At 41.3% G+C, this 22,035-nt stretch overlaps 1 protein-coding gene across 8 annotated transcripts in view; it reads left to right on the plus strand.

Moving 5' to 3' along the window:
* Positions 1–4,556: 4,556 nt before the first annotated feature.
* LOC131443429 (DNA (cytosine-5)-methyltransferase 3A-like) overlaps positions 4,557–22,035 on the plus strand; it is a 59,541-nt gene continuing 42,062 nt past the window's right edge. For 5 of the 8 annotated variants that reach the window (XM_058613054.1, XM_058613059.1, XM_058613060.1 and 2 more), the window contains exons 1-3: positions 4,557–4,747; positions 10,469–10,740; positions 17,866–17,973. In XM_058613054.1, coding sequence (XP_058469037.1) covers positions 10,672–10,740; positions 17,866–17,973 — 177 coding nt within the window. In that variant the 5' untranslated portion in view covers positions 4,557–4,747; positions 10,469–10,671. Of the gene's footprint in view, positions 4,748–4,957; positions 5,090–10,468; positions 10,741–17,865; positions 17,974–22,035 lie in introns of those variants that run through there. The other 3 variants (XM_058613055.1, XM_058613062.1, XM_058613056.1) reach the window with 3 other exon arrangements.

Here is a 22,035-nt window from a genome sequence, read left to right on the forward strand (position 1 = left end):
GAATGGAAAAATAAGACAACATTGGAAGAAAATAAATCGTTTGATATCATTTCAGACGCTAAGGGAAGAATCTGGTTGTGATTTACACCTGATTGCACGTAAAAAAAAAAAATTGGTAAATTAAATTGGTAGCGTAAATGCATCCAAACTAAAATTTATATTAAGATAACTGTCTTCACTTTGATTTAAGTTAAGTTAGTTAAAATCAACCATTTTCTTTTTCAGACTATTCTAGTCCTCATATAATTCTGTTGCACTAGCAAAATTACCTTTTAAAAGTCCGTTTTTATATCATATGTGGGAATTACTACATTATCATTCATTATTTGGCAAAAGTTGGGGTTTTATAATTTATAAATGCTAAATTCTTTTTCTAGAGTATTTTTTTGCTACTTTTTCTTAAATCAACCATCTGAATTTTCACTTCCACCACAAACAAAGGCTTTAGAAGATAAAACTTTAGGCGAGTAATAAAACTTAACATCATTCTGCATATTTTAAAGGCCTTGCTAACCCACAAGTATACAACATTTTAGGAGTAAAATTATCATTTACATTTAAATACCCCCCCCCCCCCCCCACACCATCGCAAACAGCATTGATATACACTAAATATACACCATTTAACCCTAACCCCCACCTGAATGTAAAGACTTTTAAAAGCCCCCTCTCTGATTTAGTGTCCTCATTAGTGTGGATGAGCAGTTCTCACTTTTCCCAGGAGCTTCCTACAGAGGTCACGACTCCGCTGTGTGCGTCTGTGTGTGTGAGTGTGTGTATACAAGGTGGGGGTGTGAGCGACGCACTGAATGCAGCTCATTCAGGTTTGTCTGTGCGTCTATGACCTCACTGACTGCTATAAATAACACACACACACACACACACCCAGTGTCTAGTCATGACCCCGGTGTAGTAAAGATCGTGGAGCTTTTCTTTCTTCTCTGAGGTCAAACTGAGGTTAACCTGCTCCGCTCGAGGCCAAGTCAAAAAAGTGCATTTGATCTGACGGCTGAAGTAACAGTTAAGGCAATTTATAGGTGTTTTTCCCCCGATTTGATTGTCTTTTAAGTGATTAATCAATAGTTCAGAGTCGTTATACCAGAGGATTTCCTCGAAAACTGGATTTTTATGCACGGTATCTACACTGAACACTGCATTTAGTGTTTCATTCATTCATTCATTGATTTATTTATGTTACAAAAACCAAAAACACGTCTTTTATGTCAAAAGCTGCATATATGCTCATTTATTAAACTTTTTTTTTTACACTTTTGCTTTAATATTAGTATCACTATCTGTTGAAAGACAATTTTCCTTCAGTTCACAGACTCTTTGTTGCAGCTTGAATGGGGTAAAAGTTCTATATAATTACTGCTTTAACCCACAATTACCTTTAGTTTAACTGATAAAGACCTCACATGTACAATAATGTTATATAATATTGTTTGACATAATATTTCGAGTGCAGATGCCTCAAACCTGTGGCCCACCTCTTAATATTAAGTTATAATGAGTTATTTCTGTAGTTTTTTTTAAATAATAGGTTCATTTTTCATCAAAAATACATCTATATTCAAAGAGTTCAGTCCCCCCTAGAAGCAGTTCTGTCTTTTACTTGTCTTTCAATGCTAACGTCTCCTAATGTGAATTATCTGTGAATGAAAACTCCCTAAAATGCAGATTTATGGCTCAATTCACAAAAATACATGACTGTACAAACACTCAGCCTCAGTCTACTATTACTTACAACTGTTTCTGTGTGTGTGTGTGTGTGTGTGTGTGTAGCACAGGTTTTGACTTGTTACAACAGCTTTTTACTTCACCTGCTGAAAAACCTGGAGAGAGAAAAAAAGGAGTTTAGACATGAGGAGAGGTAGAAGTGTTTGCATGTATGAAGAATGAAAATGGAGCGGTGGGTAAAGACATCTGACCCATGAAAAGTCACTGTTAGTCTAGAGTCAAGTTCCTCTGTCGCTGTTGTTCCCAAACCAGGGAGCTGAAATCTGCAGCAGCAATAAACTCAATGCACTGTTTTGTGTCTCTGTAGAATTGTTATGGTTTTTTTGAGTCTCTGTTAGTAATTTTGTGTCTCCTTGTAGTCATTTTTTGTCTCTCTGTATCCTCTCTTTGTAACCATGTTATGTCTCAATGTAGCCATGTTGTTATTACATGACATTACATGTCATTTACCAGACACTTTTATCCAAAGTGACTTATAATAAGTGCATTTCAACATTTGGGTACAAACAAGAGCTAGAAGTAAGTAAGTGCTTCAAGTATGCCAAACTATAAAGTTCTACTCATATGTGCGATGTTTTTTTTGTGTCATTGTCTTAGTCGAGGTAGACTAATGACTCAGCATTGTAACCATGTTATGTCTCTTTGTAGTCATGTTATGTCTCAATGTAGCCATGTTGTCTCATTGTAGCATTGTTATGTCTTGTTGTGGCCATGCTATGTCTCTTTGTTGCCATGTTGTGTCTCGTTTTAGCCATGTTATGTCTCGTTTCAGCCATGTTGTGTATGGTTGTAGCCACGTTGTGTCTCGTTGTAGCCATGTTGTGTCTCAATGTAGCCATGTTGTCTCATTGTAGCATTGTTATGTCTTGTTGTGGCCATGCTATGTCTCTGTGTTGCCATGTTGTGTCTCGTTTTAGCCATGTTATGTCTCGTTTCAGCCATGTTGTGTATGGTTGTAGCCACGTTGTGTCTCGTTGTAGCCATGTTGTGTATGGTTGTAGCCACGTTGTGTCTCGTTGTAGCCATGTTGTGTATGGTTGTAGCCACGTTGTGTCTCGTTGTAGCCATGTTGTGTCTCGTTGTAGCCATGTTGTGTATGGTTGTAGCCATGTTGTGTCTCGTTGTAGCCATGTTGTGTATGGTTGTAGCCATGCCGTCTTGTTGTAGCCATTTTGTCTCTTCGTAGCCACATAATGTCTCGTTGTAGCCCTGTTATGTCCCACTGTAGCCATGTTACGTCTCCATGTAGCGATTTATCTTCATAGCACATGATAGTGGATCTTTTAACAAAACTTTTTTCCAATTCAGTTTGACTCAAATAACTTTATTTCTCCATGAATAACTTCATATATGTATAAAAACATCATTGTGTGTCACATAAACATATCCACAGTGCCGGCCCTGAGTAATTTGGTGCCCTAGGCAAGATTTTAGCTAGCGCCCCCTTGCATTGCAACTTTAACAAACATAAACTGTGACACATAAAACCAAAGGCTTACAACCACCCTATTACAAAGGGGATGGACAACTAAAAGCATTTTAACTGACATACAAGCAGGAAAGACACCTGTAAATTAACACCTGAACAGGCCTAACGTTAAGTTTCAAAACGTCCCTGATGAATTTAAGGTGGAGTAACATTAACACACGTCGACTCAGCTATTTATTGATTATTAAACAATGTTGCTATCGTCCGAAGTAAGCTAGCAAGCTAACACTCTGCTCCAACAACGGTAACTATGATGCATTAAACTATTAATTTCATGAACTTCATCACATTGACATTACTGTACCTCTATCTTTTTAGTTTTTTGGACATAATTCCAATTTTTTTTTTCCGCCTCTGGGTCACTGTCCGTTCAGATTCAGGCAGCTGGCCTCTTGACCCCGCCCCCATCACAGAGGGCAGGTACAGAGCGATGGCTCGTTGCACCAAGAAAAAAGGCTTCTGCATTATTTAATAGTCTTTGCTATGACTTTATGTTGCTGTGGGCTTATATAATATTTCGAAATAATAGTAATAATGGCACAAAAAAAGTAGTATTTATAATAAAAAAAAAATATATATATTTTTTTCCCTCCGTTTTCGGCACCCCCTGCGGATGACGGCGCCCCTAGCATTTGCCTATACTGCCTATGCCCAGGGCCGGCTCTGCATATCCAACACGTGACATATAAAATAACACTGAGTAAACACGGTGTGTGTCATCTGTTAAAACCATTAAATAAGGAAAGGAAAGGAAAGCAACTTTATTGTCATCATACTGGTATTGTACAATGAGATGTCGAGGTCAGATGGAGGGTTGATCAGAGAGCCGCTGCGACAAGGGACCAACCTGACCGAATGTAACTAACATTCTAACATGTTTTGATGGTGGGAGGAAACTGGAGAGCCCAGGGGAAACCCACGCAGACATGGGGAGAACATGCAAACTCCACACAGAAAGGTCCCAGACCTGGAATTGAACCCAGCACCTTCTTGCTATGAGGCAACAGTGCTAACCACCACTACTAACCACTGCGCCACCATGCCGCCCAGATAAAGCAGTAAATAGTCCTTTAAAACAGAGGTAACGGTGGAGTGTGAGTGTCACTTTGATGCTCGTTAGCTTCTCTCTGACATCTGGCTCTGCTCCACCTGTGTTTTACTCTGACTTTGTGCCCGCGCGCCTGCACGAGTGCATGTGTGTGTGCGCGCGTGCGCGCGAGGTAGTTTCTGTAGACTTTAGGACCGCGCGGAAACTTTCTCTCCGGTGCGGCAGAGCCTCTGCGGCTTGTGAAAGAGCGAGCACACCGGTGAGTGAGTGAGTGAGAGAGTGAGAGAAAGAGAGAGGCGGGGGCGCGCGCGAGGCAGCAGCGGAGAGAGCAGACCCGGCGGAGAGAGATAGAGTGTGTGTGTGTGTGAGAGAGAGAGAGAGAGAGAGAGAGAGAGAGTGAGAGAGTGAACTGGAGGAGAGAGAGCGACGACCGTCAGGCTCCGGGTGTCTGAGGGACGGACACCGACACGGTAAATATAAACATTACATTTTTTGGCTCGTGAACAAACACCGACGCTGTTCCCTCATCTCCCCCAAAGTCATTGCTCGCGTGCGCCCGCGCGCACCGGAGCCGAACCGTTGGTTCTGTTTGAGCAGATGATGATTGTGCGCGTGAAGACGGAGCGGTGCGTTGTGAACTTGGAGGGGAGGGAGAGAGAGAGAGAGAGAGAGAGAGAGAGAGAGAGCGAGCGAGAGACTTCACTCTTAAAATCACGGCAACCGGACAAACGGTTTTTAACGAGTGTGTTGTTGAACATTATCCGGTGCTCCGCCTCCTCCCCCACCACCCCCCGGTCCAGCACCGGCAGCAGGTAACGTTAAACCGGAGCTCTCCGTCCACCAGATGTAGACGGAGACACATCAGCGCGCGGAACACTCGCGTCCGCGGAGAGCGAGCAAGTGAGCGAGCGGGCGGGCGCGCGCCTGGTGGGGTGAACGGGTACATTCGGTCCGTAACGCGCCCCGCGTGTGTGTGTGTGTTTTTTCTTTACCTGACCCACTAAGTCTTATCGTCTCTACACACATGAACACGTGTCTCTCACTAAACACACACACACACCGGGATTAGACACCGTTGTTTCTCTCACACACAGATACACACACACACACACACATCCACACTGTGACTGTGTCCGGTGAAAGGCCGCGTGAGGTCGCTCCCATTGCTGTCACATATAAAGCTTTAGCTTTGTCAATGTAGCGGAAGTCAGCACGGCACTTCCGGTTTTGCCTGTAGAAATAAAAGCACCACCGACAAAACTCAATGATTCCACACAATCGGGTCATTTATTTTGTGTTTAAAACACCAATAACGATCTAATATGTTATATTCCACTATAGAGAAGAAATATAATTACATATTTAAACACACTTGCCTGCACATTTTAAGAAATCCATTATGAATACATTGATATAAGTTTATTCCAAACATGTTTTTGATTATCAGCCGTCACCAGAGGCCCTTAAATCTCCAGTCTGGCTTGACACACACATTTTCTACTCTGATTGACTACAACTTTGTTACATGTTCACACCATTAAGTTATCTGTTATTATGGGTTTTACTGTCTCGTCCTGTAGCTCGTAGCCTTTGTTGTGAGACTTGCAAGACTTAATTTGTTTTAGTTAGCACAACTTTTGTTAAGTTGTTTTCTTCTTTTTTGTGTATCAAGTAATACACAGACTTAAGTACTTAATCATAGGGAAGTAAGAGGCTGCAACCAGTTGTTTCATCATTAAAACATTTGCTTTTGTTTGTATTCTTTAACATTCTGTTAATTGTTCAGAATATTAAGATGGAAAAAAAAGGGAAATATGATCACAATTACTGAGTTATAAGCAAACATCCAAGAATCTGTGCTGGAGGGTTTTGCAATGTTCTTTCCATAAAATCACTTAAAGCATTTGTGAGTGAGATGAAATTGTGTGTTCTGTTTTTTGACTTATTGCTTAATCAATTAAATACTTGAGCTTTATTTGGTGTGTTAGTGTCAGACAGTTTGGTTCAGTCATGTTCATGAGTGTAAAGGTGGCTCTTCTGTTTTGTCCTTTGAGGTGCAAATAGTGAATTTATGTTTTTGTGATTACACCGGACTACTAATTCTGCCTTTGATTGATTGATTGATTCATTCATTCATTCATTCATTCGTTCATCCATCCATCCATCCATCCATTCATTCATTCATTCATACAACTAATGCATGCTTTTTTTCATTACGTTCTTACCTGTGTTTAATTCTAGTTTCTAGAGTTCTTTTAAATGTGAATGATAGCAGTACCAGCATGTTCTATATGACATTATCTCTGCTTCCTAACTTAAAAATCTTTAAATAAAAAGTATTTGGCCAAAACTAACAGAGGAAACCAAAATGTGTTGGACATATGACCTCAGATGACCCTAGAATCTTTTAGGCTTTTATGTCTGTGAACATTAAGTCATTGAAAAGGTGTTCAAACATGGTCATTACATGTTACATACATTGTGCAACTAACTGCCTTCCTGGGAAGGATGCCTTTCTCTGTTTGGTTCAGATTAGGTCAGATTACACATCCCTGTAACAGAGAAAACACTTAACTGCTCCCTACAGGACATTCATATGTTACACATACATCAACAAAGAAAGGAAATAAACTTAAAAAAATAGTATATTTTTTACACTTTTATTGTGAAGTTAATTTTCCTGTGTTACCGCTGTCTGACTTTCTGTACCTTGACACACCTTCTAAAAAGCTTTTCCTCTGCGCAACCGTTTCTCCTCCCAGCAGAGCAGGCCTCTCTCTGCCCAGGCCTTTAACTGTGTTCTCATTAAACCACCGCTGACATGAACACTGGAACAATTGAAATCAGACAGTATAGATTTGCTATAGGTGTGTGTGTGTGTGTGTTTTGTCTCTGTGTGGTGTGTGTTTTATCTCTGCGTCTGTGTGTGTGTGACCTACATATGCAGAACTTGGAGGAGTTTTGTTGGCCTTGAGCCTGGAGCTTGTGCAGGGAGCCCCGGGGTCGTTGGGGTGGATACTGTACACCCTGCACCCATTTCTGCACAGCTTCCACCCCCTGACTTTTCCTCTGGTATCCCCGCTAGCCGCCTGCCTGCTGTCTGTCCGTCCGTCCGTCTTTACAGGAGGTGATGTAAGGCCACGGCACGAGGAGTGACATAGCGTACGATGCATCTTGAGCAAAGCCAGACTCATTGGCTGCAGCTGTAATGTGCTTTAGATTCACAGCAGTGCTGAGATCCAGTTTTCTTTCAGGCAATTGTGAATATTATATTTAAGCCCCTTCTTTTTTTTTCTTGCCCCCAGATTGTGATCAGTGTCTGACACCAGGCCAAACAAATCACAGCTGATTGAAGGCTACATTCACGTCACTGGGCTGAAGGGACTCGGGTCCAAATTGTCTAAGGGGCTGTGTTTACACAAGTCGGATTGCCAATTCTGATTTTCAAATCAGATGTGTGTCACTTTAATGTGCTGTATTAGGCTACATTTTAAACTGCATGGTGCAAGTGACCTACTTCCAATTTTTTTCTCCCATGGGGCACAGATCACATGACCGTTAGAAGGTGTGAGCAGGAAAAGAAAGCACAGATTTGAATTAAATATGTGCATTTTGCCCTCAAAGTGGACAGATCAGATGTCCCCCTGTCAATGTGACAGGTGGTCAAATGACGTAGACACTCGTTGGACCAGTTCAATGGAGGACAAGGGCTCAAGCCAGAGGAGTCGTGTCAAGGTTACATGCCTTTTCAAAGGCCCTGGTAGACTTTCAGCCCAAATTTTGCCATGACCTTTCGACATGTCCGAGGGAGCATCGTTCTCTTCTTCTTTGGTAGGAATGCCTCCTATTCCCTGCATTCAGACTTGAACCGCCACCCGATGGTGAAGTGGTATACTACCAGGACCCTGACGTGCGAGTACCAGGGTCCGCAATATGCGATATTTCTGCCTAACAATTTCCGGATCAGTTGCCAAGTCCACCACAGGGTTATTTTAAAAAGATAATGCAAGCTGGTTGAGAAATTTAAGACCTGTAGTGTAAATGCAGCCATAGGGGAGAACCGCGCAGTCCATGTTCAATATGTGCCTGTTTATTTTTTACCAGTATCTCTTATATTTCTTATCCAAACGATGTCATTGTCGGTAGTAAGTAAGTCACCTGCCAAGTTTGAAGCCTATCAAGTGAACTGGTGGACAGATATGTGATTAAAAAGGGAGATAAACAGTTTGGGGTGTAGGTGTAGTGGTCGTAGGGGAGGAAACGGCGCTTTGATGATTAATTTGATTAATTTACCAAGATTTGTAATGAAATCCCTTTTATTTGCAAAAACAAATAGTTTGATTTCAGTTCTGTCAAATCACAGTGTTGATACTTATCCTTACACATTTTTAAGTGGTTATATGTAAATCCTGGCCCTTCTGTAGTGCGTACACAGTGTATACTTGTGTATCACGTCAGCTACACCACTGCTTTCTTTCTTTGCTTGCTCGCCTGAATCTCCTGGCCGTGAGCAGATCTCATTGGATTTGACTGGGCAGTGAGACGTCACGCTGTTTCAGACTCAGTCCCAGTGTGACCAGTCAGTTTCTCCGTGCGTGTGTGTGTGTGTGAGTGAGACATGAACTAACTGCACAGTCAGTGGAGGTTTTCAGTTTCCAGTAGCTGTTGTTAAAACTGCTCTTTAGCTTTCTCCAGTTGTCGCCAAAACCCGACAAAGCAACTGGAGGAAAACAGATTTTTCCAAATACCAAAGTGTTTGTTCTCAGCTTTTCAATTTTTTTTTTTGTTAGACCACAGCTTAAATGTCCTTTGTTCTCACTCGTCATCGTTTTTGTCATTAATTAACGTCCGCAGACGTCTTTGACAGCCGCGTCCCATTTTCTGACTTCACCCTCAATCATGTCGTCGTGTGGTTTTGGATTGTAAGTCCAACAAAAACATGCTATTTTAAAGTCAATGTCAGATTCAATTTTCTTGAATGGATAATTGATTTATTAAAACAAGGGAAAGTTATACTGTAGATCTCATATTTAGCCTTAAACCACACTTTTTTATGGATAAAAACGATACACCATCAACAATTACTTGATTTAATACTGTAAACTTGTATGAGTAGCACGAACGCTCCAGATTTATGGAGGCACAAATGAAAGTGACAACAAGATTTGAATTAAAATGTGAGCTTTATATTTAATTTATGAATATAAATCATATTTTTGGAATGTTTAAAGAGACAAAAAATAGTTTTACCCTCAGCATGAATGCAACCATTCTGTCTAATGAAATGGGCAGTGACTCCATCAATCATAGTGTGACAGCCATGTTGAAAGCTACCCTGATTCCTGCAGATTCCTTTGAGGACACCTGCGTGTGTGTGTTCTTGTATTTGCCACCTCTTTAGGACATTTTTCTGGCACAAACACCGACCTTGTCAGGACCAGTAGTCCTCATGGAGATAAAAAAAAAACAAAAACCTGGTCCCTAATGAGGCAGAACCAAATATTTGAGGAACTGGATAAGTTAAGAATAAGCTAAGATTTTATTTGTGTTTAAGTTATGGTTAGGGTTGAACTGGTTGTGTTTAAGGGATAAGGCTTTGTTTAAAATGTCCACATGAATGGAAGTGTCCTCAACTGTGTGTGTGTACATGTATCCAAAAAAACGTACTAACCTATCTTTGTGAGGACTGTTTGACCTTGGGGGGACATTTTGCCTGGTTCTCACAACTTTAGAGGGCTTCTTCAGTGTTAAAACCCGGTTTTAGGGTTAGGATTAGATGTGTATTTAGGTTGGGATTAGTTGTGCAGTGTCCTAAGAAGAATAGTTGAACAAATCTGTGCATGCTGGATGTCCAAAAAACCTACAAACCTGTTTTTGTGAGGACTGTTTGACCTTGGGGGGACATTTTGCCTGGTCCTCACAACTTTATTTTAGGGTAAAGGTTAGGATTAGACACTTCGTTGTGAAGGTTAAGGTTAGGGTAAGGTCTGTGTGTGTGTTAACCCGGTACAGTACAGTGTGTACATGGGTCCCATCCATCATCTATAGTTCTTAGACACACACACCTGTTCTGCAGCCTTAACTTCGGGTCTGTGTGTGTGTGTGTGTGCGTGTGTGCGTGTGCTTCTCCTTTTACTGTACATGAACTCATCCCACTCTCTCCCCTCTTTTTTTTTCTTTCTCTCTCTCAGCAGAGGAGGAGGAGCGCGCAGGCGAGCAGATTGATTGTCTGAGCGAGTGGCCGTCAGGTTGAATGAAGCTGCTGCACCTGGTGCGTCTGAGGGCCTCTTCCATGTTTTGATTTGTTTCCCCCTTTTTTTCTTTTTAACTTTAAAAAAAACAACAACAAAAGAAACCTCAAGAAAACGTGGTTTCACCAAGGCCGCTGCTCGTCATGCCGTCCAACAGTCCTGCTGCCGCCGAGCCGCCCCAGACGCCAGAGAATGAAACCTCCAACAATGTGGTGAGAGACTGGGATTATTACTTTTTTATTTATTCCAACCATTTATTATTATTTATTCTGCTCATGCCACCATAGAAACACTGCTCAACAATGATGCTGTTATCACGATAACCAGAGGGAAACATTCAAGTGAGTGGATAGAGTAAAAACACGTCATACATACAGTATAGGACAGCGGCTATTCATTGATTACTAAATACAGCCATGTTGATAAGTAATTCATCGGTTTTAAGTGTTTTTTTTTTTTTTATTCAATGAGAATACAATCCACATTGTATTCAAATGTATTTGTTATATGGAGTAAAATATTACTAAAAACACTCACATTTAATAAGCTGAAAAGCAGAGAGCTTGTTTTCATATTGAAATAAATCAGTAGCATACCGTGGGGTTTCAGTCAGGGCCTTCAGTAAAAAAAAAAAAAAACACGCACAAACACAACCACATACAAAACACACTATTATGCACTATATTCACGAGACAGTTGATCTGCAACAACCATAGCGCACACACACACCACTGCGCATCTATAGGCTACTGCATCATTACCACCACATCTTCCGTTATCTCACTCAGCAACCATATGACACAAAAACAAGCTTCCACATAAGCATAGGCGTCAGCCCTACGTGGGGGGAACACGTCCCCGGCACTATTTATGATCAACAGTTTTGTCCTCACCACTTCTAAAAAAGGTTAAATTTAATAAATTTATCATTAACACTCGAACTACCGTAAATGATGTACCTCTTCGGTGTAGGTCTCCTCTTGAAATAATTTCCTTCTTTTCTCCAAACGATCGCCGTAAAAAGTGCACACGAAGGAGATCAGAAACATGATGGATCGGTGGCGTTAATGCAGTGGCCATAGCTTACTTCAAAACCCGCCAAAGGTTCAAACGTCGTTGATGACAACAGCGGGGGCTAGCGCCAGACACAGCGCTGGGCCTGGGGCGTTCTGTCACTATGCATCAAATTTTGATTGGCTGACGACACACAAATTCTGATTGACGACACACGTCAGTCAAAGTTATAACCAACTAGGGAATGGCAGCTTCAACGAAAGGCTAGCAATACTACTAGAGCAGGTCCGTGGAGCTATGATGCGTTTAATGACATATGGAAAATCCAGCTCAGCTTCACAAAATATAACCATATTCTTTCTGGAAATATAATCATAATATACTGAAAAAGTAATTGAATTCAGACACGTTCAGACACAAATTAATTTGATTATAAATAATAAATACATTTTAAAAAAAAATACTTTTTTGATATTGTCAGGGCCAGCAGAGAAGGCCCTGCTGGCCCTGATAGCCCACCACTGAAATAAACCAGAAACACTAATTTTCTTCTTTTTTAAAATAATAATAATACAAAATTTAAATATAAAAAACTTATATTTAAAGTTTTATTCACATTTTAAATCTATAAATAGCTCAAACTTCACATACTACACCCACCTATGACTAACCATAATCACCACTACCACTACTACTACTACTGTCGTGGTTATTATTATTTCTGCTTCTATTATTAAACACACTGAAATCTGATGACTGTTATTTAAGCAGCCGCAGGTATTATTACAGCCACCACTGATTTTTTACTACGGCCAACATCACCACTACTACTCTGACTCCTGAGCTTTTTTTAGCCAATGCAAATATAAAGTTTGGCACTCAGTGTGCGTGTGTGTGTGTGTAATACTTAAACACAGTTATTTATTTATTTATAGTTATTTAGTTACCGACAGGTCTTTCTGCATTACACACACACACACACACACACACCACCATCACATGCAGAAAAGACGAGTGTGGGGTTTGGAGACACACACACAAACTGGCTTTGAAACCTCAGTGAGGACACCTTTTTGGACCTTACAAAGGTATAAATACAAGTATGCATATTCGTAGCGAGGACACTCATATAGACAGACATAGTGCATTCCCTAGCCCCTTACCCTAACCCTTAACCTTCACAAACATATATCCTAACCCTTAACCTAACCCAAACCCAATTCTAACCCTAACCCTGAAAAAAACCTTTAAAGTTTTAGGGCCCAGACAAAATGTCCCCACAAGGTCAAAATGTCCTCAAAAAGATAGGTTTGTAAGTTATTTGGGACACTCATAGACTTAACACATTCCCTAGCCCCTTACCCTCACCCTCACCTTAACCATCAGAACTAAATGACTAACCTTAACCCTAAAACCAAGTCTTAACCCTGAAAAATAAATTTTAAGGTGCAACAGAATACAAGGACAAGCCAAAATGTCCTCACTCCCTATGATTTTTAAGTTCTTTGGTCCTGACAAAGATACCAATACAAAAACTGGGATAAAAATTGTCACCGACAGGATTTAGCATGCATACGTGTCATTATTGTAACTCTTAGACCATTTACGATATCTCGAAAATTCAAAAACTATGGACAGGCCATCTGCGACCCTGCCTTTCACCCTACGAAGTAGGCGATGATAGATGGATACCAGAGAAAGCAGAGAAACAGAGCTTTGCGCCCATATACTTGTCATTACGGTAGAATCTTAGGACTTCTGCGGAACGACCGTCCAATCACAGGCGAGATTCAGCGTCACGCGTTTGTGACATCAGCTTCTCAGTGCCGTAATTCCTAAATGGTTGAATAACTGCCAGACATGGAAAGTGAAAGTTATCTTGGAAAAAAGGGGCAGAAAGAAGCATATTGAACATTTTTTGACAATTCTGCAGCCATAAATATCAAAATAAATCCAGGCGGCCTGAATATCGTGATGGTCATAAGAGGGTTAACTATAACCAGTGAATGTCTAACCCTTACCTTAACCTTAACAACAATTCAAATATTAATCTTAAACTTAATCAGTTCCTCAGAAATGAGGTTCTGCCTCATGAGAACCAGGTTTTGGTCTCCATGAGGACGAATGGTCCTGACAAGGTCAGTGTTTATGCCAGAGAAAATGTCCTAAAGAGGTAACAAATACAAGTATATGCTGCATACACACACACACACACACACAGAGGAGATGAAAAATGGCTCTTTTCATTTGCAGAGCCCACAGCAACCTCCTGTAAGTCTATGAGAGGTTTGAAGTCGACGCTGTAGAGCTGCTGCTTCATAAAGCCTCATCTAACTTTACACTTTCACACGGTGGCAGCGAGCCAACCGGGACAGCGTTTCCCCTTAAAGAGTTTGACTTCTCTGAGAGTTATTCTGTGTTTCTGAGAGAGTGGAGAAAAAAGTCCAGAGAGAGAAATCACTCACAGTGAGTCACAAATGTTTGGGAGGAATCGTCCAAGTCACTGTGGAGGAATCAGGGTGTGGGAGGTTTTGAGTCTGAGTCTAGATGTAATCCATCAACCACGACTGAAGCTACTGTTAAGCTTGCTACAAAAAGAAACATCAGACACAATCCTGGACACATGAGAACAAGCGACGGAGGATCCACAAAAGTATTTCTTATTTATTGTATTGTATCGGCTTTTTATCCACATGGAAGTGGTGTTTTGGGAGCCTTTTAAAAAAAAAAAGCCCTATTTCTGGAAAACAGACGCCTGTGTTTACAGAAAACTCTTTTAAGAACGAGAAGGAAGAAGATTGTATATGGGGAAGTTCTATTTTCTTTGTGGACGACTGAATGAAAATGGCTTCCATTTTCTCTCTGTGTGTCAGGGTCTGTGTGGGTCCAACCACATTTTGGACTGGGTACATTTATCTGTTCACACTGGATTTTTGGGGGAAGTGATACATCTGTTTCAGCCAGTCCAAAAAAAACAAGATTATAAAATTGGGTGTTTTAGAGAGTCTGAAAATGTGTTTATTTAGTGCTTTCAGATGTGGTGTCAGGAGAAGAGACACTGCAAAGTGCTAGTTTCAAGCCATCCAAGTTCACTACGCTCTTTAAATCCATGGAGACCTGTAGTAAGTCTTTGGATTCTGTGTCTGATATCCACTGATTACTACAGTGAAACCCGTTGCATTGGCTTCCCCATCATTCCATCTTCTGTGCACACTTTGAGCTGTCTCATGGCAGGGATCCTCCTCCTCTGCCGCCTCACGGGATTGGTTGATTCCGTAAAAAATGTTCTTTCCTTTGCTCTTCTCAGACTCTTTTGTCGTCCTGGAGTTCAACCGTTCTCCACCATCTTCACTTTTTATGTATACAGTTGATAAAAAGAGTGAGATGAGATGTCTGGCAGTGGGGCTTCCTGCCAAAATGGCGCTGTTTTGATGCCGACTATTGTGACTCGACATGATTTGTGTGACGTCAGCCATCGCAGCTCTACATTCTTCCCAGCCAAGTTACCAAAAAACAACAGACACATCATGTGATCATCAACCAACAGGAAACCCCTAAAACCGACACCTACAACCACTACCTTACGTTGACAACAATGTCCAAAATCAGTAAGGATTTGTTTAGGAACTGATATTTTGGATATTACAGGACATTTCCGAAAGATTGTGACTTATTTAGAGCATATGTGTATCCTCTTTGAGATGGACAATTTGGAAGGTCTTTGTTCAGTCTGAGCATACTCATTTTACTTTTTTGTTTTCCTCGAGCCAACAAGGTCTGCGGTGTCACAGTTAATAAACCCTCCCTCACAAGAGAAGCTTGAAATGCTGAAAAATAAGCTTGTAGATCTATAGAAGTAACACTTGTCCCTGGTGTCATTTATTCCATTTCTCAAACACCCAAAGTTGAGTGACCCCCAACACGTCATAAAACAGCCAAACAAGTTGGGAAACAGCACTTTACATGAGGCGAACTGTTCTGCAAATTGTAAAATGTCAGTCTGTAAATGTTCAAATCGACAATACGATTGTGTGAAATCGATGGTCTGTAGCACAGATTTGGTTAGATGTGGTTCATATGTGCGAAGGCTGAACCTTGGTCTTGAAAGTCTCTTGTTCGTTGCGTCGACAGCTTAATCCGTTGAGGATTGTGTGCAGTAGTAAGCAGCAGCAGCAGCAGCAGACTCAAAGTGAAACAGGGAAACAAAATCAGAAATGGTGGTAGACAGAGAGAAAAGAGGGGAGAAGTGAGGTGTAGAGGGAGAGTGTGTGGGGATGGGGAGGTAAGAAAGAAAGAGGACAAGCTGTCTGCTGCTGACGGAATCCTCCTCTGCCCGCCTGGTTTGCAGTCTGGTTACTTAGCAACTGGAGCAGCTTAAAATAACCTGGCTGGTGATAGAAATAGACCAAAGATAAATGGACAGTGTGTGTGTGAGACATATTCTTTAAAGGACTCGTTGGAGTGGTCTTTGTGGACTCAGTTGTACCATTATTTCGTACACGCGATCACAGCGGCTGTGTGGTTAAGACGTGTCAAGTGTGCTTGTGTGTCAAGTGCGAGGAGTCGAGGCGCTGGCATATGGACAGCACACCCGGGCCGACGGGGCCGTTAGCCGCTCGGGCTGGTTGCTATGCAGATCGTCAGGGAAGTGACATCAGAATGTTTAGTCAGCAGCAGCAGCAGCAGCAGCAGTGGCGGCGGCAGCGGCTGCTGGTGCCCTGTCAGAGACAGTTGCTAAGCAGTTTCTGCACCTCGCTGAGCGACCACTCAGCAACATTAATGCAAACACAAGCCTTAGTTCAGCAGCAGCAGCAGAAGTGACTACAGGAGCACACAGAGTCAATAACACAGCGTGTGCCATTATTATGATTAATGACATGACTGGTTATGCCTTGTGTCGGCTTAAAAATATATCCAGACTCCACAGTCAAAGGGTTTTATGTTCCAAACAGACCAGGAGAAGCCTGTCCGTGCTTTCATCTCGACTATTGTCACAGTCTTTTTCCTGAAAAGGTCTCCACAAAAGACAGCATTAAACAGCTGCAACTCATTCAGAACCCTGCAGCTCCACTTTTAACCAGTTAAAAAAAAAAAAAAAAAAATGAGCACGTTACTCGAGTTTTAAAGTCTTAACACTGGCTCCCAGTCAGTTATTCAATAGACTTTAAAGTTCTGGAATTGTAAACACCTGGGTCAGGCTTTCGCTTCAACTCAGAACAGTACTTTTACTCGGTAGGCCGGATGGCATGACGTCGTACTGGTGCGACATCAACATCGAACACGACACGACAGACAACAATGGAGGACATCCAGCGTATTCCTGCTCGGATAGTGTCAACAAGACGTCGAGCTTTGTGTGGGAAAATACTGCAGTCATTGAAGAAACACCGGTCGCCATGGGTGGAGCCAGTTTAGCTCGGGAAGGGGTGCCAAAGAGTGCAACGGTTGGCTCTGGTCATTTTGGTACTATTCTCAATGAAAAAATACGTACCATACTGTACCAAACTGAACCGTTCCACTTGGTGGAAACATGGCTTTAGTATCGGGAAACCACTGCACATGTGGCGACAGTAGCTCAGTGGTAGAGCGTGTCGTCTTTCAACTTGAAGGTTGTCGGTCTGGTTCCCGGCTCCGCTAGTCCGGCCGCGTGTTGACGTGTTTTAAACGGAATTAACGGGCATTCTGCAGAGAAAAAGAGAGTTGCCCTGAGCGTCATTTGGAGAATCTCATCGCTGACTGGTCGTCGCGTCAGCACGATTTTTCCGCAAATGTTGAAAAAATTTGAAAAAACAGCGTCAGACTTTGCGTTGCGTCCAGTGTGAACACAGCTTTAGACATCTGCAACAGATTACACCAACCACGCCCACTCGCTGCTCCACCTCTCACTCACTCAGGTCTCAGCCCACTTCTTGACATTTTTTGAAAACCAGTTATAGGGCGGAGTTAGCCGCAGAAGAGGGGGTTTAATTACACTTTAACTCGCTCCTCACTCACAGTTTGACCCAACAAACTTTGAACAAACACATTCCCACCGTTAAATTTTCTCTTCACCAGATTTTCATTTTGCATAAATGTCACAGCGAGTGTGAAAAGTCGGCGTTTGCCAAAATTGCAACAATCTGCTGTTACCCCCTGCTCCTGTCTTCACTTAATCCTGTTTTGCAGTTTTTCACTCCATAGCCCAGAGTGTTTCTTCACCAGCTCTGCCTTTGTGGTCGCTCGCTGTTGCTTTAATGCGGCCTCACTGCTGACATCCATTATGACTTCATAGAGTCATTTCATTGGCTCCCTGTTTGATGTGGCCTCTCTCTATAATTGGTCAGAGTGAAGACGGAGCAGACCAGGACAGTCCAGAGGAGGGGACGCCGGCGAGCCCCCGCAGCAAGCGCAGAGTGGGCCGTCCAGGAAGGAAACGCAAACAGCTGCTTCCTGTGAGTACTGTAATTATAGCCTGTCGTTGCTCCTTTATGCCTTCTTAAACCGTAATGGGGCGTATTGATTGATCTCCTCTACCTACGTGAAATTCCACTGTCCGACCTGAGACGACACGTTAAATATGCACACACACACACACACACACACACACACACACTGTAAAACCACTTAGAGAGCACATTTATTTCATTTTTGAAGTGTCACACTTGAGTGTGTGTGGCAGATAATTGCCTCCTCACAGCAGCTCCTCACTTGCTTCTGCTTTTCTGTCTCACACTAAGACAGTTTTATTTTTATCAATACTGTGTCTAAAAAACAAAACAAGGGGAATCCCCCCCCCCAATGTATGTATGCACTGACTGGCTGCAGCACTTAACAGTCAATGCATACATGTGCATGTTGGTTTCATTTCCTCATAATTTTCCGCTTCATCATAATTTTTTTTTCTTTCACTTTTATCAGCACCTCGACATTTTCCGTTCACTTGCCGTGGCCACAAATGAATATGTGATGTAGTTTTGATGATTGTCGCTAAAGTATAAATAAATGCACAGTGGAAACAACAAGACAACATTTACCATGATTCCTACACTGCTACGCGATGTCATTAGCGCTAATCGTTCCATACCAGACTTTCGAAACAGGCTTCTTTCTGATTGTAAAGCAGAACTATGATTTTTACCCTGATTTAACAGCGTCAGATTCATTGTGATGCGTAAATGTCTTGTTGTGGGGGAGATTGGGGGCTGTCTGCACTGCCCCCTACTGTCTGTTAGCAGAAAACCAGCCTTGCAAAGACCCGGAGTCCTCAGAATCAGGAGGTTTGCAAAATCTCTGAGAAACAGGTACTGGCAGTGATATCGCTGTCCCTTCCCTTGAATAGAAATAAGGATTTTCTCTTTGTGGTTCTTATGGTTCCATACTGTGTTACATACTGTGTCTTTAATTCACGGTGGAACAGAAGAGAAGGCATCTTCAGCAGTTCATCCGATTACTGTGGAATACAAATCAAAAGCCTTCAGGGTCAAAAGCATTATTTTAGACGTTCGTCGTGTCAGAGACGGTGAAAAAGAAGCAGAGAAAGAAAACCGTTGGTAGGAAGCGAAGAAGAAGAAGGAGTAACTGAGTGAGGGGCCACACACAAGTAAATATCGGACCAGCTTTTTTGGAATGGCGAGAAGTGAAAAACACAGAAGCATAAAAAGTAGGATAATGGTAGACGATGGATGGGTGGATGTTTACTGTGGTGTAAAAATATCTACTCCGAAACTGTAGGGGGAGCTCCGTAAAGAAAACCATTAAAAAAGCAACCAGACTTTAAGTTAGTACTTTATGTAAAACTTTTATTTAATAAATGCACATTAGCGCAAGGGGCATAAGTGTGCATATGGTTTGGAGAAAGCCAGACTATCCCCACCAATGTTAAAGACAGGTTTTTACGAGCGTCAGTGAATGCATCACAGCCGAAAAAATATCACTGCGAGTCAAAGAGGAGACGAGAGAGAGCGCAGGTGATGTGCTGAGGTGACCCCACCAATGTCATAACCAAACCTACGCCTGTTCATTTGAGCAGGGGTGTCAAACATATGGCCTGCGGACCAGAACAGGCCCACCAGAGGGTCCAATCCGGCCCCAAGGATGTTAAAATGTATACTACACAAACTACTATATATTTCAGTTCCAGATACCTGGGACTAAATATTTTGTGCCTTTGCAGATCCACTGTTATCTGTAAATTGTAAAGCATGTGTAAATGGTAAACTTTAGGAATAATATTTTTGAAATGGCACGTTCTTGTTGTTATTAGGCTGAACTAAAATGAGTTTGACACCCCTGCAATAGAAGTTAGGGTTAAGGTGTCTTCCTTTAAATGTCATCAACCAAATTGTGGTGATAGGAAGTAGAAGACAGGGATTTTCCAGTATGGATCAGGGAGTTAGGAAGCAGTGTGAGATAATGGGAAATTGTTGTCTTATTTGGTTTCACTGTGTGTTTGTGTGTTTACGCTTTATGGTTAAAGCCTCAGTAGCACAAAGCACAGACAACAACAAAAAACTAAAGGGCTAAACAGTAGTACCTTCTTTTATTCAGGCGTTTCATAGGAAGTTTTGAACAGAGCTGGTGAAGCAGATGATGATGTTATCACAAGGTGACCAAAATGAATCAGTCCCTTCCCTTGAATAGAAATCAGGAAAGATTCTCTTCAAGGTTCTTGTCTCATACTGTGTTACATGCTGACGGCAGAACAGGAGAGAAGAGGCATCTTCAGCAGTTCATCAGATTACCGTGGAATACAAATCAAAGCCTTCAGGGTCAAAAGTGGTTTGAGTCAGAAGCATGAAAAAGCTTTACATGACTGTTGGCCTCAACCCACTCACTTGTTTGTAGTTTAGAAGGAGGGGGAGTGAGAAATGAATAAATCAGACCACAGACAAACTCTTTTTAGGGATTTTAAACACGTTTAAACACGTTTTCATAAACAACACACACATGCTTCCTGTTGTGATGCTGCTGTGTCAACAACTCCTCGCTGAAGGTCAAGTGAAGTTGAATGCAGCTGCCTCTGAATTACAAATTTATATCAACAGCGTCCTTGATGAATGAAGAATGAACTGTCTTTAAAATTAAATAATTGCTAAATGGGATGTTAAACTATGTGCTAGTATAATTATTTCAAATTTGTATAAATATTACCATACTTAATTAAATTAAATTAGATTGAGAACCACTGGTTTAGAGCATCGTTATTGGCTTGTTATCTTCTGGAACGTGGTCAACTTGGAGGTGTAGGGCAGCAACTAATCTGTAGATTATTTTCTCCATTTATCACGTACTTGTTTGATCCATAAAATGTAAAATGTTCATCATTGTTTCCCAAACCTAATGACATGAAATAATGACAATCTCAAGTGTCTTGTTTTTATCGAAAAACCATTATAAGTCAGTTTTAAACATTTATTTGTTAAATGGAGCAAAGTACCTAGAAAATATTCACATTTAAGAAGCTGAAAAATCAGAAAACACTCAAACCAATGAATCGATTATCAAAATAGCTGACAATTAATAGTAATAATTGATTAATAATGGAATAATTGTGCAGCCCTACAGAGGTGTTATCACTCCTAGTTATGACTTTCGTTTTAAACAGACACAACACATAAATACTACTTAAAATCAGTGTATAATATAATATATAATATATTACATATATGACATGACATAACAGTGTTAAAAATGTGGTGCGAACTCAGAAGGTCATTCAGTGTTGATCACATGATGAATTATATAAAGTTAGTGGTGCTTAAAATCTGTTTTTACTAAAGTATATTTTTAAGTAAATGTGAGCAGAACCTGCACAGTGTTTTTTTTTTTTCAGGTCAGCTCAAAGTTAGTTTGCTTCTTGTAGTTTGTGCACTAGTACTTTTACAAGATGACCCTGTTACTTAACTGCACTTCCCTTGTGTTTCGCCTGACTGGGGGGTTTGAACTGGCAACCTTCCAATCACCTCTGGGCCTGCAGTGATAATCTGTGCAGTGGTAATGACTCTCTCTGCACTCTCTCTCTGTGCTTCTTCTGTCAGACTGACCTCATGTCTTTGGCATCTCCTCACTTCTCTCTCCATTCATCCTCTTATCACTCATACTGTACGTGTGTTCATGTGTGTGTGTGTGTTCATTTGTGATCATGCTTTGATGTCTGCAGATTCATTACAGGACCTGTTGAAAACAGTTGCAGAAGTTGTTGCTATGGCAGCTGGTAGCTGTTGTAGTAGTAGTAGTAGTAGTATTGGTTGTTTTTATTATTTAACCCTTCTGTGTCCGTCCTGTCATGGCTGACAGGATTTGGCACGCTTACTTCTCATTACTGTAACTCCTAGACCCTAGAAAATTCAAAAACTGGAAGGATTATTATGGATTAAAAGTGACATATGAATAAAGTTTGATTCCCTATTTTTTTGATAGTATGGAAACTGACATAGACATTAGTAGTAGCAGTGCCAGTGGAAATTAGTATATATTTTTTTGCGTGGCAATGATATATCGCTTTTGAGACACAG

The sequence above is a fragment of the Solea solea genome, chromosome 17 (assembly GCF_958295425.1).
Source record: "Solea solea chromosome 17, fSolSol10.1, whole genome shotgun sequence".
Classification (NCBI taxonomy): Eukaryota; Metazoa; Chordata; class Actinopteri; order Pleuronectiformes; family Soleidae; genus Solea; species Solea solea.